The 20313-nt window shown below is 51.8% G+C and overlaps 1 protein-coding gene across 1 annotated transcript in view; it reads right to left on the reverse strand.

The window, feature by feature from the left end:
* Positions 1–19495, reverse strand: part of LOC311310254 (rho guanine nucleotide exchange factor 28-like) — a 35801-nt gene extending 16306 nt beyond the window's left edge. The window contains exons 1-13 of the mRNA XM_084439675.1: positions 19393–19495; positions 13456–13601; positions 12903–13264; positions 8774–8957; positions 8019–8130; positions 6064–6106; positions 4755–4844; positions 3219–3342; positions 2168–2303; positions 1615–1670; positions 1367–1427; positions 394–523; positions 93–229 (exon numbers count right to left, since the gene is read on the reverse strand). Of these exons, the coding sequence (XP_084295801.1) occupies positions 93–229; positions 394–523; positions 1367–1427; positions 1615–1670; positions 2168–2303; positions 3219–3342; positions 4755–4844; positions 6064–6106; positions 8019–8130; positions 8774–8957; positions 12903–13264; positions 13456–13601; positions 19393–19477 (1666 nt within the window). The 5' untranslated portion in view covers positions 19478–19495. The remainder of the gene's footprint in view (positions 1–92; positions 230–393; positions 524–1366; positions 1428–1614; positions 1671–2167; positions 2304–3218; positions 3343–4754; positions 4845–6063; positions 6107–8018; positions 8131–8773; positions 8958–12902; positions 13265–13455; positions 13602–19392) is intronic.
* Positions 19496–20313: the final 818 nt, after the last annotated feature.

A 20313-nucleotide genomic window follows, 5' to 3' on the forward strand; every position in this document is an offset into this window, starting at 1 on the left:
TTCCCTTTACTACTCCTTTAATTGATTGGTTAATTGGTTGACTAAGGTTAACAACACAGCCTTAGAGGTGTGAGCCTCCAGGGCCTCCTTACCCTGGATGGTCCTCTGGGGGTCGGCGCATGGGGGGGTCCCTGACAGCTGTGTCCCCTCCTCACTGGGGGGGGCGCTGGGCCACACGCTCCCACCGCACCCCTCACTGCTGTCCACCCCCACCACGTCACTCATCCTCCTGGAGGGTGGGGGGGGCAAACTACTTGAGAAGAGGGTCTGTGTGTGTGTGTGTGTGTGTGTGTGTGTGTGTGTGTGTGTGTGTGTGTGTGTGTGTGTGTGTGTGTGTGTGTGCGTGCGTGTGTGTGTGTGTGCGTGCGTGTGTGTGTGTGTTGGCATACGGACCTGTCTGAGACAGAGTTGGTCTTGGCGAGTGGTGCCACCGCGTCTCTCTTGTCTCTGCTCAGCGTGACGGGGAGGGAAGAGGAGGACGAGGAGGGGGAGGAGGAGAGGGAGGCTGGAGAGCCCTCTCTCACTACATGGTGGGGGTGGAGGAGGAGGAGAGGAGGAGAATGGAAGATGGGGGAAGGAGAATGGAAGGACGAGGGAGAAGTGGGGAAACAAAAATCATCTTTTAGATTTAAACTCTTGTCCATTGAGCTCATTTAGACAGACAGACAGACAGGCAGACAGACAGACAGACAGACAGGCAGACAGGCAGACAGACAGACAGGCAGGCAGACAGACAGGCAGACAGACAGACAGACAGGCAGACAGACAGACAGACAGACAGACAGACAGACAGACAGACAGACAGACAGACAGACAGATACTTTATTGATCCCCAGCAGTGGTGATTTGATTTGGATTTTGGGATTATTTTTCATGAGCATTTTTCATTGCACACGTGTGGCCCCGAGGCTGCAGGTTAAGGTTAGGGTGTGTGTGGCCCCTAGGCTGCAGGTTAGGGTTAAGGTGTGTGTGGCCCCTAGGCTGCAGGTTAAGGTTAGGGTGTGTGTGGCCCCGAGGCTGCAGCCCGTGCATAAATCCGCGCCAGATCCCCAGGGGGAAATTGTTGAAGGCCCATCAACTTACCTTGACCCCTTGACCGCTAGCCCCCTGCACACACACACTCAGAGCACCATGAAGGAACAGAGCTCTGCATGATGCAATCACTCGGGCCATTCTTTACGTGAGAACTGCTCAAACTCTGTGTCCTACCTGAACTGCAGAAAACACACACACACAAGCAAATGTGCACACACACACACTGACCCTGTAGCCCTGAACCCCCACAGAGGCGGGTTAAACTTTAACAGTTTAACTGGGACAGGAAGGGGGAAGGAGGGGTAGAACCAGGCAGTAATGTCTAACTCACTGTGGGGGAGAGAAGAGGTTTTGTTTTTCAACATGGCTGCTGTGTTCTTCTCCTGAGGCTTCTGGAGAGGACAAACAATCACAACATTAACAAATTCACTTAAACCCGGGTTAAACAATACTACAGTATTAAGGTCCGTTTCATTGATTCATTCTATAATAAATATTGTCAAGCATCCAAGAATGCCATGTGTGCTTGACTTTCTGTCTCTGCTGAGTTCTGGGTTTACAGGCGTATCCGTTGGTTACCTTCCCACAGGCAGCTGCAGAATCACGGCAGCTCCGATGGACACTCAGGGAACAATCTGGAAAGAAGCAGAACCCCTATCATTATCATAATCACAACCATAACAATTTGGACTACAGACACACTCCCAGGAAGACAGTTTGGACTACAGACACACTCCCAGGAAGACAGTTTGGACTACAGACACACTCACAGGAAGATAGCTTTGACTACAGACACACTCCCAGGAAGACAGCTTGGACTACAGACACACTCAAATGAAGACAGCTTGGACTACAGACACACTCACATGAAGACAGCTTGGACTAAAGACACACTCCCAGGAAGACAGCTTGGACTACAGACACACTCAAATGAAGACAGCTTGGACTAAAGACACACTCCCAGGAAGACAGCTTGGACTACAGACACACTCACATGAAGACAGCTTGGACTACAGACACACTGCCAGGAAAAAAACAGTTCGGACTACAGACACACTCCCAGGTATACCAAGGCTGCCGCTGCCACTACGGGACACTGAGAGGGACACACAGCGCTAGGCGGTCTACTCACAGGAGCACTGCAGCAGGTCCTTCCCAGGGACAGGCTTGTCACAGGCCACACAGACCGAGGGACCCGACGGAGACAACGGCACGAACTGGTGTCCGCTAGTCGCCCCCGTCCTCTCCTTCACCTCCTTCCCCTTCACCTGGAGGACGAGAGAGGAACCGAATCTCGTCTCAGATCTTCACTCCTTCGGTCTACGCACCGCCACGAAAAGTCAGTCTGTCTCCATTAAAACAAATGTGGTCAATCAGACGATGCCTATGTAGAGTTGAATAGAGAAATGAATGGAGGAGTCTGGGTGTGGAATCGCAGGTCCAGTGTGGAGCAGAACCGGGTCCGGTCCTGGCCGGGGTTTAGAGAGCTCTGGCTGGGACACAGACACCCAGAGGCCCCCGGACCCCAAGGCCTGTGTGTCCATTAACTGTTTTAAAGTCCACAGGGACCACGGCTGTCGCAAGAGTCCGCTCTACAGGGGGAAGTGGGGTCAGTCCTGTGCTTGTGTGTGTGTGTGTGTGCGTGCGCGCTCACATGTGTGTGCATGCATGTGTGTGTCTATGTAAAATGCATGTTTATTCTCTCTTAACTTATCCAGGAGATTTGTGTGTGTGTGCGTGTGTGTGTACTGTATGTGTGTGTGTGTGTGTGTACTGTATGTGTGTGTGTGTGTGCCCACACGCACGTGGCACTGACGGTGAGTGTGCATGATGGAATGTGTTTTGGCTCTAAGCTGCGTTGGGGGTCTGCTGATTATGTAAGAGGACGTTTTAACTGTCCTGTTGCTAAGATATGAGTAAGGGCATTTTTTCCCTCCCCAAATAAAGTCTCCTTGTTCAGACTGGCCCCCAGCACCGGACCCCCGGCAAGACCACACACACCCTGCGGGAGGAAGTCTCTCCATACCGATCTCCTTGGTAGTATTTGGTGTGTGGGAAGCCTTTCACTCCACTAGAACTGGATCATTTGAAGGATTATGTTTTTCTAATTTTGGTTAAAAAATAAAAACAAAACAAACCGAAATAGTATAAATAAAGGTCAAATAAAACGGTATTGGCCTCACCTTGGCCTTGCTGCGCGTGCTAGACATTCTGCTCTTCAGGAAGCTGAAGGTTCGGCTGACCTTGTACTTCTCTGACTCCACCTTGGAAGGGATGATGTACTTATCCCACTCCTCGTCCTCTATCCTGCTCACCACCGATGGGTTTCGGGTTCCCCACAGGCATCAGAACACAGAACATAGAACGTCAGAAGAGAACAACATCTGGAGAGCTGCAGGGGTCCAGACCTGGGTCAAACACTCTGAAGTGCGTTTGTTTTACCTCAGAGTTCATGCTTTTGGGGACTGTTCCTTAGGCTTTATACATTTTTTGTATAAATCTAGCGCCCCCCCAAGTATTTGACAGTACTTTCAAACAGTACTGGACCCAGGCCTGCTGTGTACCCGGCCAGCACTAACACACCTGGTGTCTGACAACAACAAGCCAATCCCGGTCCTCAATCTTGACCTGTGATGGCTGAATCAATCAATCAGGAGTGTTGGTGCTGAGCTGGAAGTAAAGAATGTGTTTTTTTGGACCTCCCCTGGTCTGCAGAGTATAACTCTGGCTCACATGCCTGGCGTGTTTGGGAGGTCTGGGAGACAGACCAGTAACCATGGCTCTGCCCGGGTCTGGGGCTATTCATAGCACGTCCTTGACACCATGCGATTCAGAATGGGTCAGCTATTGACAGGGCACTACAGAAAGTACAGCAGGCATTCCAGGTGAAAGGTATTATGGTTTAAAAGACATTACGTGTTTTGAGCCGGGTTCGCGTACAACAGCCGAGACGAGATGCTAATTTCAGAACTAGTCGCCAGTCGTTCTAAACCTTTCAGAATTGGTCGTTTCAGAGCTGGTCGCCAATCTGGTCGCCATTCGTTGCATGAGATTTAACAGGTTGAATTTTGAACAGTAGCTTTCGACGTTTCAAACAGGTGGTGACGAAACGGTGACATTTTTGGTTCTAAAAATGTGTGAAATCGTCTGGACTGTCGTGCTGTAGGTGAACCCAGCTTTAGAGTCAGCTCTGTGAGACAGAGCTGAGCTGAAGAGGACCTCTATGGAACATCTAAGACTAGGAGAGCTGATTTAGGGCCAGGTTGGACTTGAACACAACTAGGATCCAGCCCTGATCCTGGATCAGCAGTCCTACCCTGAGACATAAGGGCCCTGATCGGATCATCTTCACAGAACAGAGTCCGTACCACAGAGATGAAGGGTTATTTTGAGTTCGTAGCTTGTTAAATGACATGTTGTATGACAGCGGGTGGGTTAAGCTACTTTAAAGACCTACTGTCGCAGCCATGGAGATGCGCTGCTTCAATGCTTTTAAACAGCTGTAAAATTATTTTATGGCTAGTCAGCTGATACTGAGTCAAACAAAGTCATGAAAGGAGTTAGGAAAGTTATGCCAAGCTGTGTCTACGGGTCTACACACATGCGTGGTGGCATGGGTTGCCAGGCTGTCGGGTCCACACATGCGCGGCAGCGTGGGTTGCCAGGTTTGTGGGTCTGCTCATGCATGATGGCATCGGGTTGCCAGGTTGTTGACGTACTCTTTGAGGAACTCAGAGAGGGTGAGGTGCTGGAGCGATGCGCTGCCCTCCTCTTCCGCAGACTGGGCCCGCTTACGGAAACCCAGCACCCTACGAGAAGGAGAACTCGGTAAGGGTGTAACTTGGTTCTAGGAAGGCGGGGGAAGGGGCACTCTGTAAGGGTGTAGTACGTACTACCGGGGAGGGTCAGAAATGCTGTGTTGTTGTGCTCAAGGTTGTCTTCGAAGACAGAAGGCCTTTGGTTGAGGATGTTGGAACACAGCTCACTCTGTATGTCGCAGGTGGGATTTGAACCCACAATGTTGCACTGTTACATTTACATACTTCAAGTTGGAATAGGATTTATCTAGCCTATGATGTCTATTCATCTGAGGGTGTGTGTACTGCTCTGGTGAACGTCAGGTTTAAAAAAAACTGACGGCCGCAGCCTGAGTTTAGGAAGACGTAGGGGGTTGTTTGTCTTTGTTTGTTAGCGACGCATGGATGTTGCTTTAGCAATGGCAGTGCATTATGGGAATGATACATGATGTCATATTCATGAGTTAGACAGTGAGAGGAGGCTGAGTTTGAACATGAAGCTGAACATTAGCATAGCTATTCATCCAGCTGCAGCAAAAAAAAACACTGTACAAACATACAGGGAAATGACCAACCAACCGATATACATAGTAATTACATTGGCAGCATCATCACAGAAAAATGACACAGTTCCTCTCTGTTTTTAATTTCTAAAAGTACACATTATTTCTCGCAGGCCTGACGTCCTGGAAAGCCCTTGATGTGTGTGTGTGTGTGTGTGTGTGTGTGTGTGTGTGTGTGTGTGTGTGCGTGTGTGGGTGTGGGTGTGCGAGTGAGTGAGTGCGAGTAAGTGTGATTGTGTGTGCGTGTGTGTGTTTACTCTATTTTGAGTTTGCAGTCGGAGCGTATTCTGGCCCCAGGGACCTGTAACAGGAAATACCTGCGTGTCACATCCTTCCCAGTCAGACCCTGACCACACTTTAGCACTGGAGAGCTGACTAGAAACTGGACAAACACACATGCGCACACACAAGCAAACATGCACATGCACGCACACACACACACACGCACACACACACACACACAGAATACTCTGCCCAGCCAACCCCTGACCGCAGGTCAACATTGGAGCCTTGAGAAAAGCTGCTTGTTCTCAGAACTCAGCCTAAGCTCATCTCACAAGCACACACACACACACACACACACACACACACACACACTAAGCCCAGAATCATCACACATACACACACACCCGCACCCTTTCCTAAACAAGATAAATGACAGATGTTACCTCTTCTCTCTGGCTGTCTCCGTCAGACTGAGGGTTCTCTGTTCTGTGGAGGTAACACACACATACACACACACACACACACACACACACACACACACACACACACACACACACAGAGAGAGAGATGGACAGTGAAAGAGAGAGAAGCCAGGTGTTAACAGTGTGACAGCTGTGTACTGGATCACCACTCCTCTGGAGAGCTTCAACACTAACACACACCTGAGAAGCAGAGATGGATCATTAGAACACCCTGTTCACTTCCTGATGCCAGACTCTCCTCACTAACACAGAGTTACAACAATAAAGAGGATGAGTGATCCTGCCGTTAATACTGTATGAACAACACAAGGAGCATTAGTTGTGGTTTGGTTTCTTTGTAGCATGAAAAAAAAGATTAGCTAAAGCAAAGTGAACAGATTCCACAGTGAATCTATTCAGAGCCTCCGGAAGCATATCATCCAATCAGAGAGTAATTATCTGTGGAGGAGGAGGGGCTAACATAGCCTAGCAGTGAGACAGAGAGAGAGAGAGGGGGGGGAGATGGAGGGAGGGAGAGAGAGATAGAGAGAGAGAGAGAGAGAGAGGAAACAGGAAAGAGATGGAGGAACAAATGAGAAAGAGAAGAACAGGAGGAGGAGCAGGAGGAGGAGGAGGTGGAGGAGGAGGACAGGAGGTGGACGGAGGCAAATAAAAGCAACAATCGCAGTGCCAAAAACATTTCCATGAAAATGGAACCAAAACAACTCCTGGTGTGAGAAGCCCCCAGCCAGAGCAGAGCCAAGACGAACTCCGAGCAGCCTGCCAGGCACCTGAGGGTAGAGACCAGCTCCCCAGCAGCCTGCCAGGCACCTGAGGGTAGAGACCACACGTCCACTGCAGGCCCAGCTGTCTCTGGAGTTTCTGGCTCTGGACGGTAGCCATTTTGTACCTTGTTTTGTGTTTCGTACCCAGAGCCAGCCGTCACCATGGCATAGCCTGGCTGCTAGTTTTGTACTAGCAGTACGGTCAGCCCAGCAGCCAAGCTACCCCCAGCACCACATCCCATAATATCCCTCTTCACCACAATCACCATGGTAACTACAATCACCATAATAAATTGATGATAATCACCATAGTAACCATAATCATCATGGTCACCATAATCACCATACTAAATGTGATGATAATCACCATAGCAACCATAATAACAAGGGTCACCATAATCAACACTGTAACCATAGTTACCATATTAAATGTGATCATAATCACCATGGTAACCATACCCAAATGTGATGATGTAATCACCGCAGTCACCGTAATAAATATGACGTTAACCACACACCACATCAGAGCCGGGGCTCGTCCCCTCAGAGAAACAGGGTTCACCACCTGTTTCTGCAGGGCTGCGGGGCTGTACTTACTACCGGGCTGGAGGAGAGAGAGGGGTTTAGAGAGAGACAGAGCCTGGAGGAGGGAGCGACCACTGCTGCTGAACACGCCACCTACAGGACAGGACAAGTACAGAGGAGGACAGCTCACTGGAGGTGGGGGAGTTCTGGTACATATACACATGTAAGGAGGAGGCTAGAGTAGAGTAGTGGTCGAGTAGTGAAACTCACTCCCCGTAGTATAAATAGTCCGGCCGCGCCATCGAATAGCTACTGTGGCTTTTCGGTGGCGTAGCGGGACCGAGCGGTGTCTGGCAAACGGGTGAGTTCAGGAAAACATGGCTTCGAATCCCACCCTGGGCGCGCGCTTAACGTGGGTCGAACGAACGAGTGACACAGAAAACACAACGCAGAAAAAAATTACGTCCGTCTCACACACACACACACACACACACTCCCATTCCTCTAGCCTAGAGTGTCCAGATGGAGGACCCTGTCTAACCCACCTCTCACAAACACATGGCAGTCGTGTTGTCCAATGAGACCCTGGGGAGGGGGGAGGTCACAGAGGGGTGAAAGGTCACTCACCTTCCGACAGGTCAGAGACGGCGGCGTCCCGGGCGAACAGGGGGCGTGACGGCCGGGCTTTGGGGGAGGAGTACGAGTAGGAGCGCAGGCGGACCTCTGCCTCTCCGGGATCCTGAAGGAGAGCATGACCGTGAGAGAGAGAAGAATGTGTGTGTGTGTGTGTGTGTGTTAGGGCTGCCGATTATGACAAAAGATAATAATTGCAATAATTTGCTTCAAAATGGTAATTGCGATTAATAATTGCGATTAATATTTCAAAGTAATAGCTTTAGCTCTGCACAGTTTGCATATGACCTGCTGGGCTTGAGCGACATCATCTGTTTCGTAACCACTCAGCGGGAACGCATGTGATTGGTCAGACAGCATTAGCGCCTGTGATTCGTCCGTGTAGTCCTAGCACACTCTTGCACGCAAAATTATTAATCACATTAATTGCGGCCTTTTGCGTTTAGTTAATCGCGGAGGTCATAATCGCGATTTCGATTAATTCACGATTAATTGTGCAGCCCTAGTGTGTGTGTGTGTGTGTGTCTGTGTGTGTGTGTGTGTCTGTGTGTGTGTGTGTGTGTGTGTGTGTGTGTGTGTCTGAGTGTGTATGTGAGCGAGGTACCTTTTCAGTCGTGTATGTGCTCTTGGTATATGTGTGCCTGTGTGTGTGTGTGTGTGTGTGTGTGTGTGTGTGTGTGTGTGTGTGTGTGTGACTTTGCACATGTTCATGGTACCTTTTCGTGTGTGTGTGTGTGGGGGGGGGGTACCTTAGCAGACGTGTGTGTGCTGTCGGAGTGTGTGCGGTTGAAGTCAGGCGAGGTGTCAAAGGAGTCTCTCTCCTCTCCAGAGCTGGACTGCAATGCGGGGAGTTGCCGTGGAGACGAGGAGGGGTAGGAGTGGCCCAGTATGTCCTCGTCCCCGCTGTCACACCCCGGGGCATCCAGACTGGAACTGGACACACACACACACACACACACACACACAGACACACACATAGACACACACACAGACACACACACACACACACAGACACACACACACACACACACACACATGCACAAACACACATACAGTACACACACTGGAGGCATGACTGGGATCTCTGAGCAGCACACACACACACACATACAGTACATACGCATGCATGTACAGTAGGCACACACACACACAAATATATCTGAACGCACACCCACTATTTTGCATTTTTCATTAGTTTTGTTATTTTCATTTTGACTTTCTGTTTTCAATTTCAATTTAGTTTTAATTAGTTTTTAAAGCGAGTTTGCTAGTTTCATTTTTATTTTTAGAAAATGTTTTTAGTTTTGTTTTTTTAGTTTCAATGTTAGTTTTAGTCTTTTTTGTAGTCTTTTTTGTCAGGGGCCGAGATTCAAAAAGGTCAGAAATGACTAGAAAATTGCATTTTCGAATTTAGCTAGCTTACGTAGGCTAACTGGTTAGGGAGTTTAATTCAAAGGATGCTGATTGGCCTGGTTGGAATTCCTCACTCTGGATGAGAGCTTTTCCAGACCGTGAATCCCATTTTTTAAATTCAGTGTCTGCACCCAGTCTAGGAAATGCTGGGTATATTGTGCACGCTGTCCAGGCAATCTGCTAGCTAACGTACTGTAGCTATAGTAAAGCCGTAGCTTATGATCAGCCCTTGCTTCAGTGATATGCTTCCATCTGGCTACTTTACTGTTTAGCTGTTTAACTACACAAAGGCTAGCTGATAAAGCGTGGTGTGCTTTGTATGAAGGTAAGGTTGCTACTGTAGATACATTTGTAAATCAATTGTTACGGCTCCCTCATCCCTTGCTTCCACGGCCGCCTCTCTCTGCCTCCTCCGGCTAGCCTGAGCGCCCCACGCACCCCCTACATCCTCCTGCCCCCCCCGGTCCTGTCCAGAGGAACCCTGCGCCCCCCCGGTTCTGTCCAGAGGAACCCTGCCCCTTCCCGGTCCTGTCCAGAGGAACCCTGCGCCCCGCCCCCCCGTCCAGAGGAACCCTGCGCCCCCCCTCCCGGTCCTGCCAAGTTTCTGCCGTCCACCCCCAGACCCGGGGCCCGTTCTCGCTCCCCCTCCTCTTCAGACGGGTCCAACTCAGATCCGGACGTTCCCAGCACCTCGGCACTCGCACCGCACCAAGAACGGCGAATACACTTCCAGCACAGCTCTGCTCACACCTGTCCCTCCTCACCGCACCTGTTCCCCATCCCGCAATCACCCTCAACCTCCTACAAGAACCAGGCCAACGCTCCACTCGTCGCCAGATCTCACCACACACTCCATGTGGTGAAGTACAGCCCATTTAGACATTTAGCCTACCGCACTTTTCAGGTCGGACCTATTTCTGTCTGTCCATTGTGGTTTTTCCATGCTTTTGCGATGACTCATTCGTGTTTTTGTCCTCTGTCTCTCCCTGGACCCCCCAGCCCAGACCCTGGACCCCCCAGCCCAGACCCCGGCAGCCCCAGCCCAGACCCCGGACCCCCCAGCCCAGACCCTGGACCCCCCAGCCCAGACCCCGGCAGCCCCAGCCCAGACCCCGGACCCCCCAGCCCAGACCCCGGACCCCCCAGCCCAGACCCCGGCAGCCCAGCCCAGACCATGGACCCCCCAGCAGAGCTGTGCTTGCCTGCTGAGCCCTCTGTCTCTCCCTTCATGGATTCATTCTCATTTTCCGCCATCTTGTTATTAAGCCCCCCCAAGGCCTTGTCTCCTGGTTGTGCATCTGGCTCCCTGACCGGGGTCTTAACATCGATGCATTGATACAGACTGATAGTTTATCCGTTTATTTTGCGTTACTCTTGGCTAACAGAACAAATGGGACTCGGACGCCTTCTCCCGACATTCGCCGCCATGATGTCAGGTGAGGGGTGTCCACTACAACTGGCACGGCTAAAAGATTGGAAGATAAGATTTCATATCCACCCAAAATGCTAGGCTTACAGTATGTACGAAATAAACTGACAAAGACGAAAACTAAAGACATTTTCTCTATAATTGAGATTTATTTTAAATAGTTTTGTAGTTTGTTATTGTTTTTAGGTAAAGCCTCTGATTTTTTCAGATAACAAAAAGGTTTTTTCACATTTCATTAGTTTTTGTTAACTATAATAACCATGACACACACACACACACACACACACATACAGCACAGTACAGTGCCAGTTGGCCAGGTCTCCTTTGCCAAACAGATTCTAAATCTCTGGCACCGAGAGTGCTGCAGGTCATAGTGAAACACCCTGTCCATCCGACTCTGCAGCAGATCTGTGTCTTCCCAGTAAAATACCCTGTCCATCCGACTATTAACACATAAATGAGCTCCTCTCAGCCCTGCTGTGCGCTGTCCCTCTATCCTGACCTTTCCCTGGACACCGTCGGCCTGATAGTGTTCATATTTGGCACAGGTATCCGCAGGGGTCCTATTTAAACGGACGGATTTAAAATTAATTTACGTTTCGGCTAATTTTAACATAAAATACCGCCAGCCAATAGAAATAATACTCCGAATAGAACCCCGCCCACAGCGTTCCAGCTGCCTTCTCTAGAATTATCTAGCCTGCTCATCAGCTGCAAGGAGCTGCAGCTTTGCCCCAAATTAGTGTGGTTTCCCTGATACAAACACTGAACTACAGTATTACCTCACGCCAGCCTGCTATAGAATTATTTTGCCGTTGCTCAGCTTTGCCCAACATTAGTGTGTTCTACTGTCCACCCAATAGTAGTACAGTAGCTAGCTAGCTAGCTAGCAAACAATAGCCAAGCTATCATTCAGATGGGAATTGCCAAACACAACATGTCCGCTGTGTTCTGGGGGTGAGATGGGCATATAATGGACTAAATACACAGAGCTCCTACAGGTATCAGAACTAGTACAGCAGAAAGAGAGGAGGCTCGGAGGTCTGTATCTGTCTGAAGGACTGTGTCTGTGTGGAGGTCTGTGTCTGTCTGGAGGACTGTGTCTGTCTGGAGGACTGTATCTGTCTGGAGGACTGTGTCTGTCTGGAGGTCTGTGTCTGTCTGGAGGTCTGTATCTGTGTGGAGGACTGTGTCTGTGTGGAGGACTGTGTCTGTCTGGAGGACTGTGTCTGTGTGGAGGTCTGTGTCTGTGTGGAGGACTGTGTCTGTCTGGAGGTCTGTGTCTGTCTGGAGGACTGTATCTGTCTGGAGGACTGTATCTGTCTGGAGGACTGTATCTGTCTGGAGGTCTGTGTCTGTCTGGAGGACTGTATCTGTCTGGAGGACTGTATCTGTCTGGAGGACTGTATCTGTCTGGAGGACTGTATCTGTCTGGAGGTCTGTGTCTGTCTGGAGGACTGTATCTGTCTGGAGGACTGTATCTGTCTGGAGGACTGTATCTGTCTGGAGGACTGTGCGGTAGCTACTGCTCGCAAACTCCCTGACCTCCTGAACAATGAGAGTCGGCTCCGATTGTGTGGCGTCTTCCTGTGTTTTCCCCGCTCGGCGACCGCAGCGGTCGCCGTGCTGTAGATGACCGAGCGCTGATTACAACCGCCCGGCCCAGCCCACTGTCCTGGACGGTGGTCTAATAAACCGCCCGACTAGCAGACTTGTTCCAAGTCTCTCCGAGATGATTACAGCCTATAGTAAGTGGGTTTAAACCCCCATTAGCTTGTATTAGTTACATGAATGGACATCATTAGGGAGACCGCACTGAAACTGAGCTGCCCACACTGGAAATTACACTCCACCTCAATCAGTCAGACGTTTACAAGATGAACGGCTTACACGGTCTGTCTGTCTGTCTGTCTGTCTGTCTGTCTGCCTGCTTGCCTGTCTGCCTGTCTGCCTGCCCCTGCCTGCCTGCCTGTCTGTCTGTCTGTCTGTCTGTTGGATCACAGAGAGAGAGCAGAGCCCGTTAAAGCGGGTCTTACCTGTGAGCGCTGATCTCCTCTGGGAGGCTGCATCCTCTGTGAGTGAGACCGGAGGAGAGAGAGGCGCTGGGCTGGCCGTCAGGGGAGGGGGAGGGGGAGGGGGGGAAGGCGTAGGGGGACGGCGGGGGGGAGGAGGGGGAGAAGCGCGAGGGCCGCTCGCCGCCGTGACGGGGGGGCACGCTGGAGCCCGGGAGTCCTCTCCGCCCCCCCCAGGTCTGGTCGGGGGGTCTGTCCTGGAGCCGGGGGCCGGGGTCGGGGGGACTCCCCGCGAAGGCGTCCCAGCGAGGGCTGCTCCTCTGGGGCACGGACACCACCTCCTCCCCCTCCCCTGGAGAACGGTACTTGATATCCAGCTCATCCACCTGGGGGGCAGACGCATAACCATAACACACTAACACATAACCAACACATTACCAAAACCTAACCAACACATAACATACAACGATGGATCAGGATCAACTGATCTATAGACAATCAGATGGATCACCTTAGTGTCCGGCACGTAAAGCATGTGTGTGTGTGTGTGTGTGTGCGTGCGTGCGTTGTGGCTCACCTGGTCGACCAGCATGGTGTTGGCGTACACCTGGTCCTGTCCCTGGATGAGGGCAGCTAAGCGGGAGGCGGCGGTCAGGGTGGAGGAGCAGGCTGAGGGGTGGCTGACCTCGCCGTCCTGAGAGCAACACAGAGACTGGCTCTTCTCTGGAGGAGGGAGAGAGGAGGAGAGGAAGGAGAGAGAGAGAGAGAGAGGGATAGAGAGAGAAACAGAAACGGACTGTTTACGTCTGGTTTCCACAGCGATGCCTCTGCGCGGTTCACAAACACAGGAAGTGACGTATGCGGTGCGTACTTCCTGTCCGCGAGCATGGTATTGTCTAGGAGCAGCACCCGCCACACTGCAAGTCCTTGTGTGCGTGCACGTGTTAGTGTGTGTGTGTGTGTGTGTGTGTGTGTATGCACATGCTATGGTCTCTCCACCTCTCCTTCCATGTTATTCCTGTATAAAAGCCTCCACTGGTCTAGTGAGAACACAGTAGTATTGAGAGCAGCCTGGCTCAAACACTCACTTCACTGTGACTGGGAGGGGCGGGTTTACTGGAGGAAAACCTGCTCCCTGTCACAACACATGGCTCCCTCCACACACACACACACACACACACACACACACGCTCTGCAGTATTCCCTGGGGACAAGCAGCATGTTGTGTTTTGACTTTGCCAGCAGTATCAGTCATCACAAAGCAGCTCTCCAGAGATGCAGCCCAACAAGGTTCTAGTCGAAGGCAATCACACCTCAGGATGTGGAGTTAATGACGCCCACCGCTAATGGTGGTATCGGGTTACAGCACTGACCCGGGTCCCAGGGCCCCTGCTAGCACATCTGTGCTACAGTACGCGCGAAGCAGTCTCGCCGCGCGCGCGCCGCGAGAGACCAGCGGGCAGGCCGAGCTCCTCGCAGCCTCGAATGTCGGGCAGGCCGCCTCACGCTAGGACAGCGCCGGCCTCTCTCGTCCACGTTGCCGCTTTCCGCCTCAGGACTGTTTTGACGGCCCTTTTAAGGAGCGAGCCCGACGCGTCCTTTAGCTGAGTCTCGGTTCATCTCCCGTTTCCAGATGCGTCACTGAAATTAAGGAGGGGGAAGTGTGTGTGTGTGTGTGTGTGTGTGTGCGCGTGTGGGGGGGTGGGGGGGATGGGGGGTGAGGCGACCCTTCTAGTCGGAGATAAATCACACAGACAAAACGGCTGGGCTTCCTGTCCACTCATGCATGTGTGTGTGTGTGTGTGTGTGTGTGTGTGCGCGAGCGCGCCATAAATCGGGAAGGACGAAAGCGGGGGCTAACGCTTAACGAGCGTACCAGATGGGGTCCTGGACCGGACTCCCTCCCGGGGCCCTGGCTCAGGGTCCCCTCCCTCCCTCCCTCCCTCCCTCCCTCCAGGGCCGCACGGCCACATCAAACAGCGCCGGAGTAGCCGGACCCGCTCCTCCTCGGGCGTCGCGCCGCCACAACAGCCCTGCTTCTCGATCCTCGCGAACCGCATGAAATCACTACGATCACTGAGCATGAGCTTCAACTCGCAACCAATCCACATTCAACTTGGAAATGACGTGCAATCTGGTATACATCAAACGTGTTCTGGTGCACAGAAATTCCAGTCCAGATTGAGGTTATTCTAATTCTAGATGTATCCGAAACATTCATGAAAAATTCATGCTTTGGGACGAGCTGGGGTCCAAATTGAACTCACCAGAGGACTGGGCTAGAACCTGGATGTGGGTCAAACCCGTAAAAATTAAAACAGACACGGGGTCCGCATGAGACCACGGCAGGAACTTGACGGATAGTTATGACTCGGGGGGGGGGGGGGGGGGGGGTCAGGCTACGGGGTCCTGGGTACCGGATCCTGGTTCCCGCGTGGGCGGACCCTGGGTCTTGTGTCGGTCTCTCTGACCCAGACCCCGGCGGCTGGTCCCCCGGGGGCCCGATCACTGGGCTTGGAGCCTCCGCGCCGCCGGGGCCGGGGGGACATCGGTGCCAGAACCGGGGTCTGGGGACCATCAGTCCGCCAGCCTCGCATCACTGCTGATTACAGCCTGGGCGGATCTGGAGGGAAGTCGTCTCCTTTCTTTCTCGGGCGCTCCCTCCGTCTCCGACGGCGACTTACGGCGTTCCCCCGGGTTCAGATGAGGTCGCCGAGAACGTGGCGCGGAGGGTGCGGTTCTCCGTCTGGGGTGGGCGACGCCGTTTGAGAATGTACATGTGAAAGTCTGACAGTCGCCATGCCACATCTGCACAGTAGCACTGTCTGTCTATCAGCAGGGAGAGAGAGAGAGAGAGAGAGAGAGAGAGAAGGAAGGAGAGAGGGCTCCATGCACAGAGGCCCAGACAAAGCCAGCAGTCAGCGCCAGGTTTCCAGAGCAAACTCCCCCACCCCCCCAGGGAGAGAGGGAGAGAGAGAGGGAGGGTGGGATGGAGAGAGGGAGAGAGAGAGGGAGGGTGGGATGGAGAGAGGGAGAGAGGGAGGGAAGGACAGAGAGGAAGGGAGGGAGGGAGAGAGGGAGGGTGGGATGGAGAGAGGGAGGGAAGGACAGAGAGGAAGGGAGAGAGGGAGGGTGGGGTGGAGAGAGGGAGGGAAGGAGAGAGAGGAAGGGAGGGAGAGAGAGAGGGAGGGCAAAGCTGTCACAAGGGTCTCTGTTCAAGGGGCTGCTTCGCTGAAGGACCAGCCCCTTGAGTAAACAAAAGTCACAGAGGAACAGTCACTAACCCTGGGCTCTGTTTACCTGACTAGCATTGCTACATACTGTAGTGATATTGGGATACAATTTGAAATTGAAAGCAAATTTGTAAACTTCAGCCCAAAACACATCAATCAACCTGTCTTCAGGGTAGAACTGGGAGCAACTTGAAAGCGATAGAGAGAGAGAGAGAGAGAGAGAGAGAGAGAGGGAGAAAGAGAGAGAAGAGCATGTTAAAACAAACAAAATAAATCCTGGCAGAGAGAAGTGAGAATTCACCGCGGTGTCGGGTTCTCTCATAACAAGGATGCAATTATTTGATTTGAATGTTCATGGGAACTTGAATCATCAAAACACTATCCTCTAACAATCCGCATATGTTCAGAGACCGTCTGGCACCTGCGTCCTCCCAGCCAGGCCAAGTGTCGGAGGATGAAGGCTCTGTGTGTGTGTGTGTGTGTGTGTGTTTGCCAGATCGCTCTGCTCGGACAGCCAGAACCAAGCAAATCTACAGCACTGACCGGTCTACTCTCTCTCTCTGAGTGGACAAATACACTTTCACAGGACACCACCTGGAACTGATGACAGTTCAAGCAACAGGGCTGGCTGGACAACATTTATTCACTCAACGTGACACATTAACAAAGTGTTAAGTTAGTACTATAGGTAAACACAGTCATTCAGTGATCCAGTAGACTAACTGACCTAAGACATATTCAATCTGATAGCTTCCATCGCAATTCTGAACCAATAAAGTGTTCTACTGCTCCAGCAAGCTCACTTTGAACAAGGAGAGGAGAGAGACCAGAGCTCAGCCCTCACACACATGGAAGCAATCTGATCTCTCTGTCTTTCTCTCTCTTTCTCTTTTTCTCTCTTCCTCGCTCTCTCTGGCACATCTGAACTCCATATGAACCACACTCTGAGGAGAGAGAAAGAGAGAAAGAGTTTCAGATCATTCAACTCGTTTTCAGGTCAACGGATTGAGGATTATGAAAGACGAGGCAGTTGGTACTCAATGGCCAGATTAAATTTCACTCAGATTACCCCTGGCCAAGGTACTGTGGATGGATGGATGGATGGATGGATGGATGGATGGATGGATGGATGGATGGATGGACAGATGGATGGATAGATGGATAGATAGGAGACAGACAGACAGACAGACAGACAGACAGACAGACAGACAGACAGACAGACAGACAGGCTGTCTCTCTGCCTGTCTGTCTTTCTGTCTACCTGCCTGTCTGTCTGTCTCCCTGCCTGCTTGCCTGTCTGTCCGTCTGTTTTTCCTACCTGTCCGTCTGCCTGCCTGCCCGTCTGTCTGTCTGTCTGTCTGTCTGTCTGTCTGTCTGTCTGCCTGCCTGCCTGTCTGTCTGTCACCCTGCCGGCTTGCCTGTCTGTCTATTTTTCTACCTGTTTGTCTGCCTGCCTGCCTGCCTGTCTGTCTGTCTGTCTGTCTGTCTGCCCGCCTGTCTGTCTGTCTGTCTGTCTGTCTGTCTGTCTCAGGAGAGGAGGAAGGGAAGGAGGAGCTCTGAGACGCTCCACAAATCTCTAGAGGACATCCGACATTCCCCAACACACTGTCACTTCTCATCTTACATCATTAGCAAACACACACACGGGCGCGCACACACACACACACTCACCCCAATCTGACCCAGCGGAGGGAACAGAGGTGTGAGTGGTGGATAGTGAGAACAGAGACAATCTGACTTCCCTCCTTCAATATCATTTCTGAGAAACGGCGGCCCAAAGGATTGCGGTCGGCTAATAGAACTTCCTGTGGTCAGATAATAGAACTTCCTGTGGTCGGATAATAGAACTTCCTGTGGTCACTCAGACTCGGCTAGGGAGCGGTAGTGACGTCATGTTTTAAAGAGTGTCATTCATTCTGAAATCAATCTTATAATAATGATGTTTTACATTCTTCAAGGGGAGGCCCATTTTGTCTTTAAGTTCAATTTCATTCTATTCTAAACCTGACCTGTTGTGTGACATAAGATAAGATATAACTGTAATAGTCCCCAGGAGAGGAAATGTAGGCGTTACAGCAGCAGAAAACAACAGAACAGAACAGATGAGGTTCCGAATAAAATCAAGAATCAAGGGTCGTCATATAACCACAAAATATGTGAATTAAATACACAAGAACTATAAATAACTGCTATAAAAACCATAAATAGCTATAAAACACCAATACTCTACCAATGTAAAAGTGACAGAAGGGCAGAGGGGTCAGGGTCCAGGCGCTGTTATAGACTGATGGCCGCTGGACAAAGGAACACCTGAACTGCTCTGTCTTACACCTGGGAGGGAGGAGCCTGTGGCTGAAGGTGCTCCCCATCGGCCACAGCTCGCCACGGAGGGGACGGGAGGGGTTTGCTCCAGGATGGACTTCGGTTTGTCCCTCCTCATCCTCCTCCTCTCCACCCCGGCCTCCAGGCTGTCTGACATTAGTAGAACTACAGCTCGTGATGCAAGATAACATGTTTACAAATGCATTGTTTTCTAACCGAAGTCCCCCTCGGCTATCGGCCGGACCCTCCAGCTGAGCCTGGATGTTTGTACACAGCGGTCAACATCCTCGTGATCGCATCGTTTCTCTGTGATTTCTCCACGAGAGGACGTACACTCTGCCGTTGGCGCCCCCGGCGGATCGTGTTACTGTTTACACGGCAGTGCCCGGTCAAAACAGACCGTGTTCCGAGGGGGCCGCTTGCTAACGGCGCCTGCCACGGCGCCCTACGGCTACGCGTCCCTGGGTCCTAGTGCCCGCTGAACGCGTGGCTGTTTCGGAACGGGCCGACTGAGAGAGAGCGGAGAGAGAGAGCAGAGAAAGAGAGAGGTCCTGACAGAGCTGAGAGAGAGCGGAGAGAGAGCAGAGAGAGGGAGCGGTCCAGACATACAGAGAGAGTAGAGAGAGAGAGCAGAAAGAGAGAGAGCAGAGAGAGAGAGCAAAGAGAGAGAAAGAGAGAGCAGAGAGAGAGAGCAAAGAGAGGTCCAGACATACAGAGAGAGTAGAGAGAGAGAGCAGAAAGAGAGAGCAGAGAGAGAGAGAGAGCAGAAAGAGAGAGAGCGGAGAGAGAGAGAGAGCGGTCCAGACATACAGAGAGAGCAGTCCAGGGTTAGGCTCCTCTGACAACAAAATGAAAACATTCTGACCATCGCGTACGCGATACTATCTCCATGACCACGAGATTCTGCAAATACCCCCTAAAAGGTATCCGTGGAAACGAGCCGCGGCGTTGTAGCCTACCTTGTTTGGCCGTCCTCCTGCGTATCCTCATCTTGGGGAGTGAGGGCCAGGAGTAGTTGAACGGGGAGTCGGAGTCTGAATCCATCACCGCTGAGACGAGACTCTCCGCCTTTCAAACTCTCCGGATCGTCAGTCAGACACAGAGCATTCTTCCTCCCATTTAAACCTCCATGTTTCTCCCAGGGTGTGTGTGTGTGTGTGTGTGTGTGTACTCTGCCTGCTCCTGCTCCCCCCTGTCTGTCTGTCTGTCTGTCTGTCTGTCTGTCTGTCTGTCTGTCTGTCTGTCTGTCTGTCTGTCTGTCTGTCTGTCTGTCTCTGTCTGTCTCTGTCTGTCTCTGTCTGTCTGTCTCTGTCTGTCTGTCTGTCTGTCTGTCTTGTCCTCCGCCTGTCTTCTGCTCAGCCCTTCTTTCTGGAAAGCCTGGAGACAGACTGATACTGCTGCGACCGAGCCAGCCAGCTCCCCTGCTCCCTCCTCCTCCTCCCTCTCTACTCTCCCCCTCTCTCCTAAACGCCCCCTCCGCCAGCACCCACTCAATACCCCTCTCTCTCTTCTTTACTCTTTTTATTTTTCCCAATCTCTCTCTGCCCCTCTCTCTCTTCTCTCCTCTCTCTTCTCTCCTCTCTCTCTTCTCTCCTCTCTTTCTCTCTCTCTCCCCCTGCTCTCTCTCTCTCCTGCTCTCTCTCCCCCTGCTCTCTCTCTCTCCTCCTGCTCTCTCTCTCTCCCCTGCTCTCTCTCTCCCCCTGCTCTCTCTCTCCCCCTGCTATCTCTCTCTCCCCCTGCTCTCTCTCTCCCCCTCTCCCCCTGCTCTCTCTCTCTCCTCCTGCTCTCTCTCTCTCCTCCTGCTCTCTCTCTCTCCCCTGCTCTCTCTCGCTCCCCCTGCTCTCTCTCTCTCCTCCTGCTCTCTCTCTCTCCCCTGCTCT

This window comes from Borostomias antarcticus (assembly GCF_949987555.1).
Source record: "Borostomias antarcticus genome assembly, chromosome: 6".
NCBI lineage: Eukaryota > Metazoa > Chordata > Actinopteri > Stomiiformes > Stomiidae > Borostomias > Borostomias antarcticus.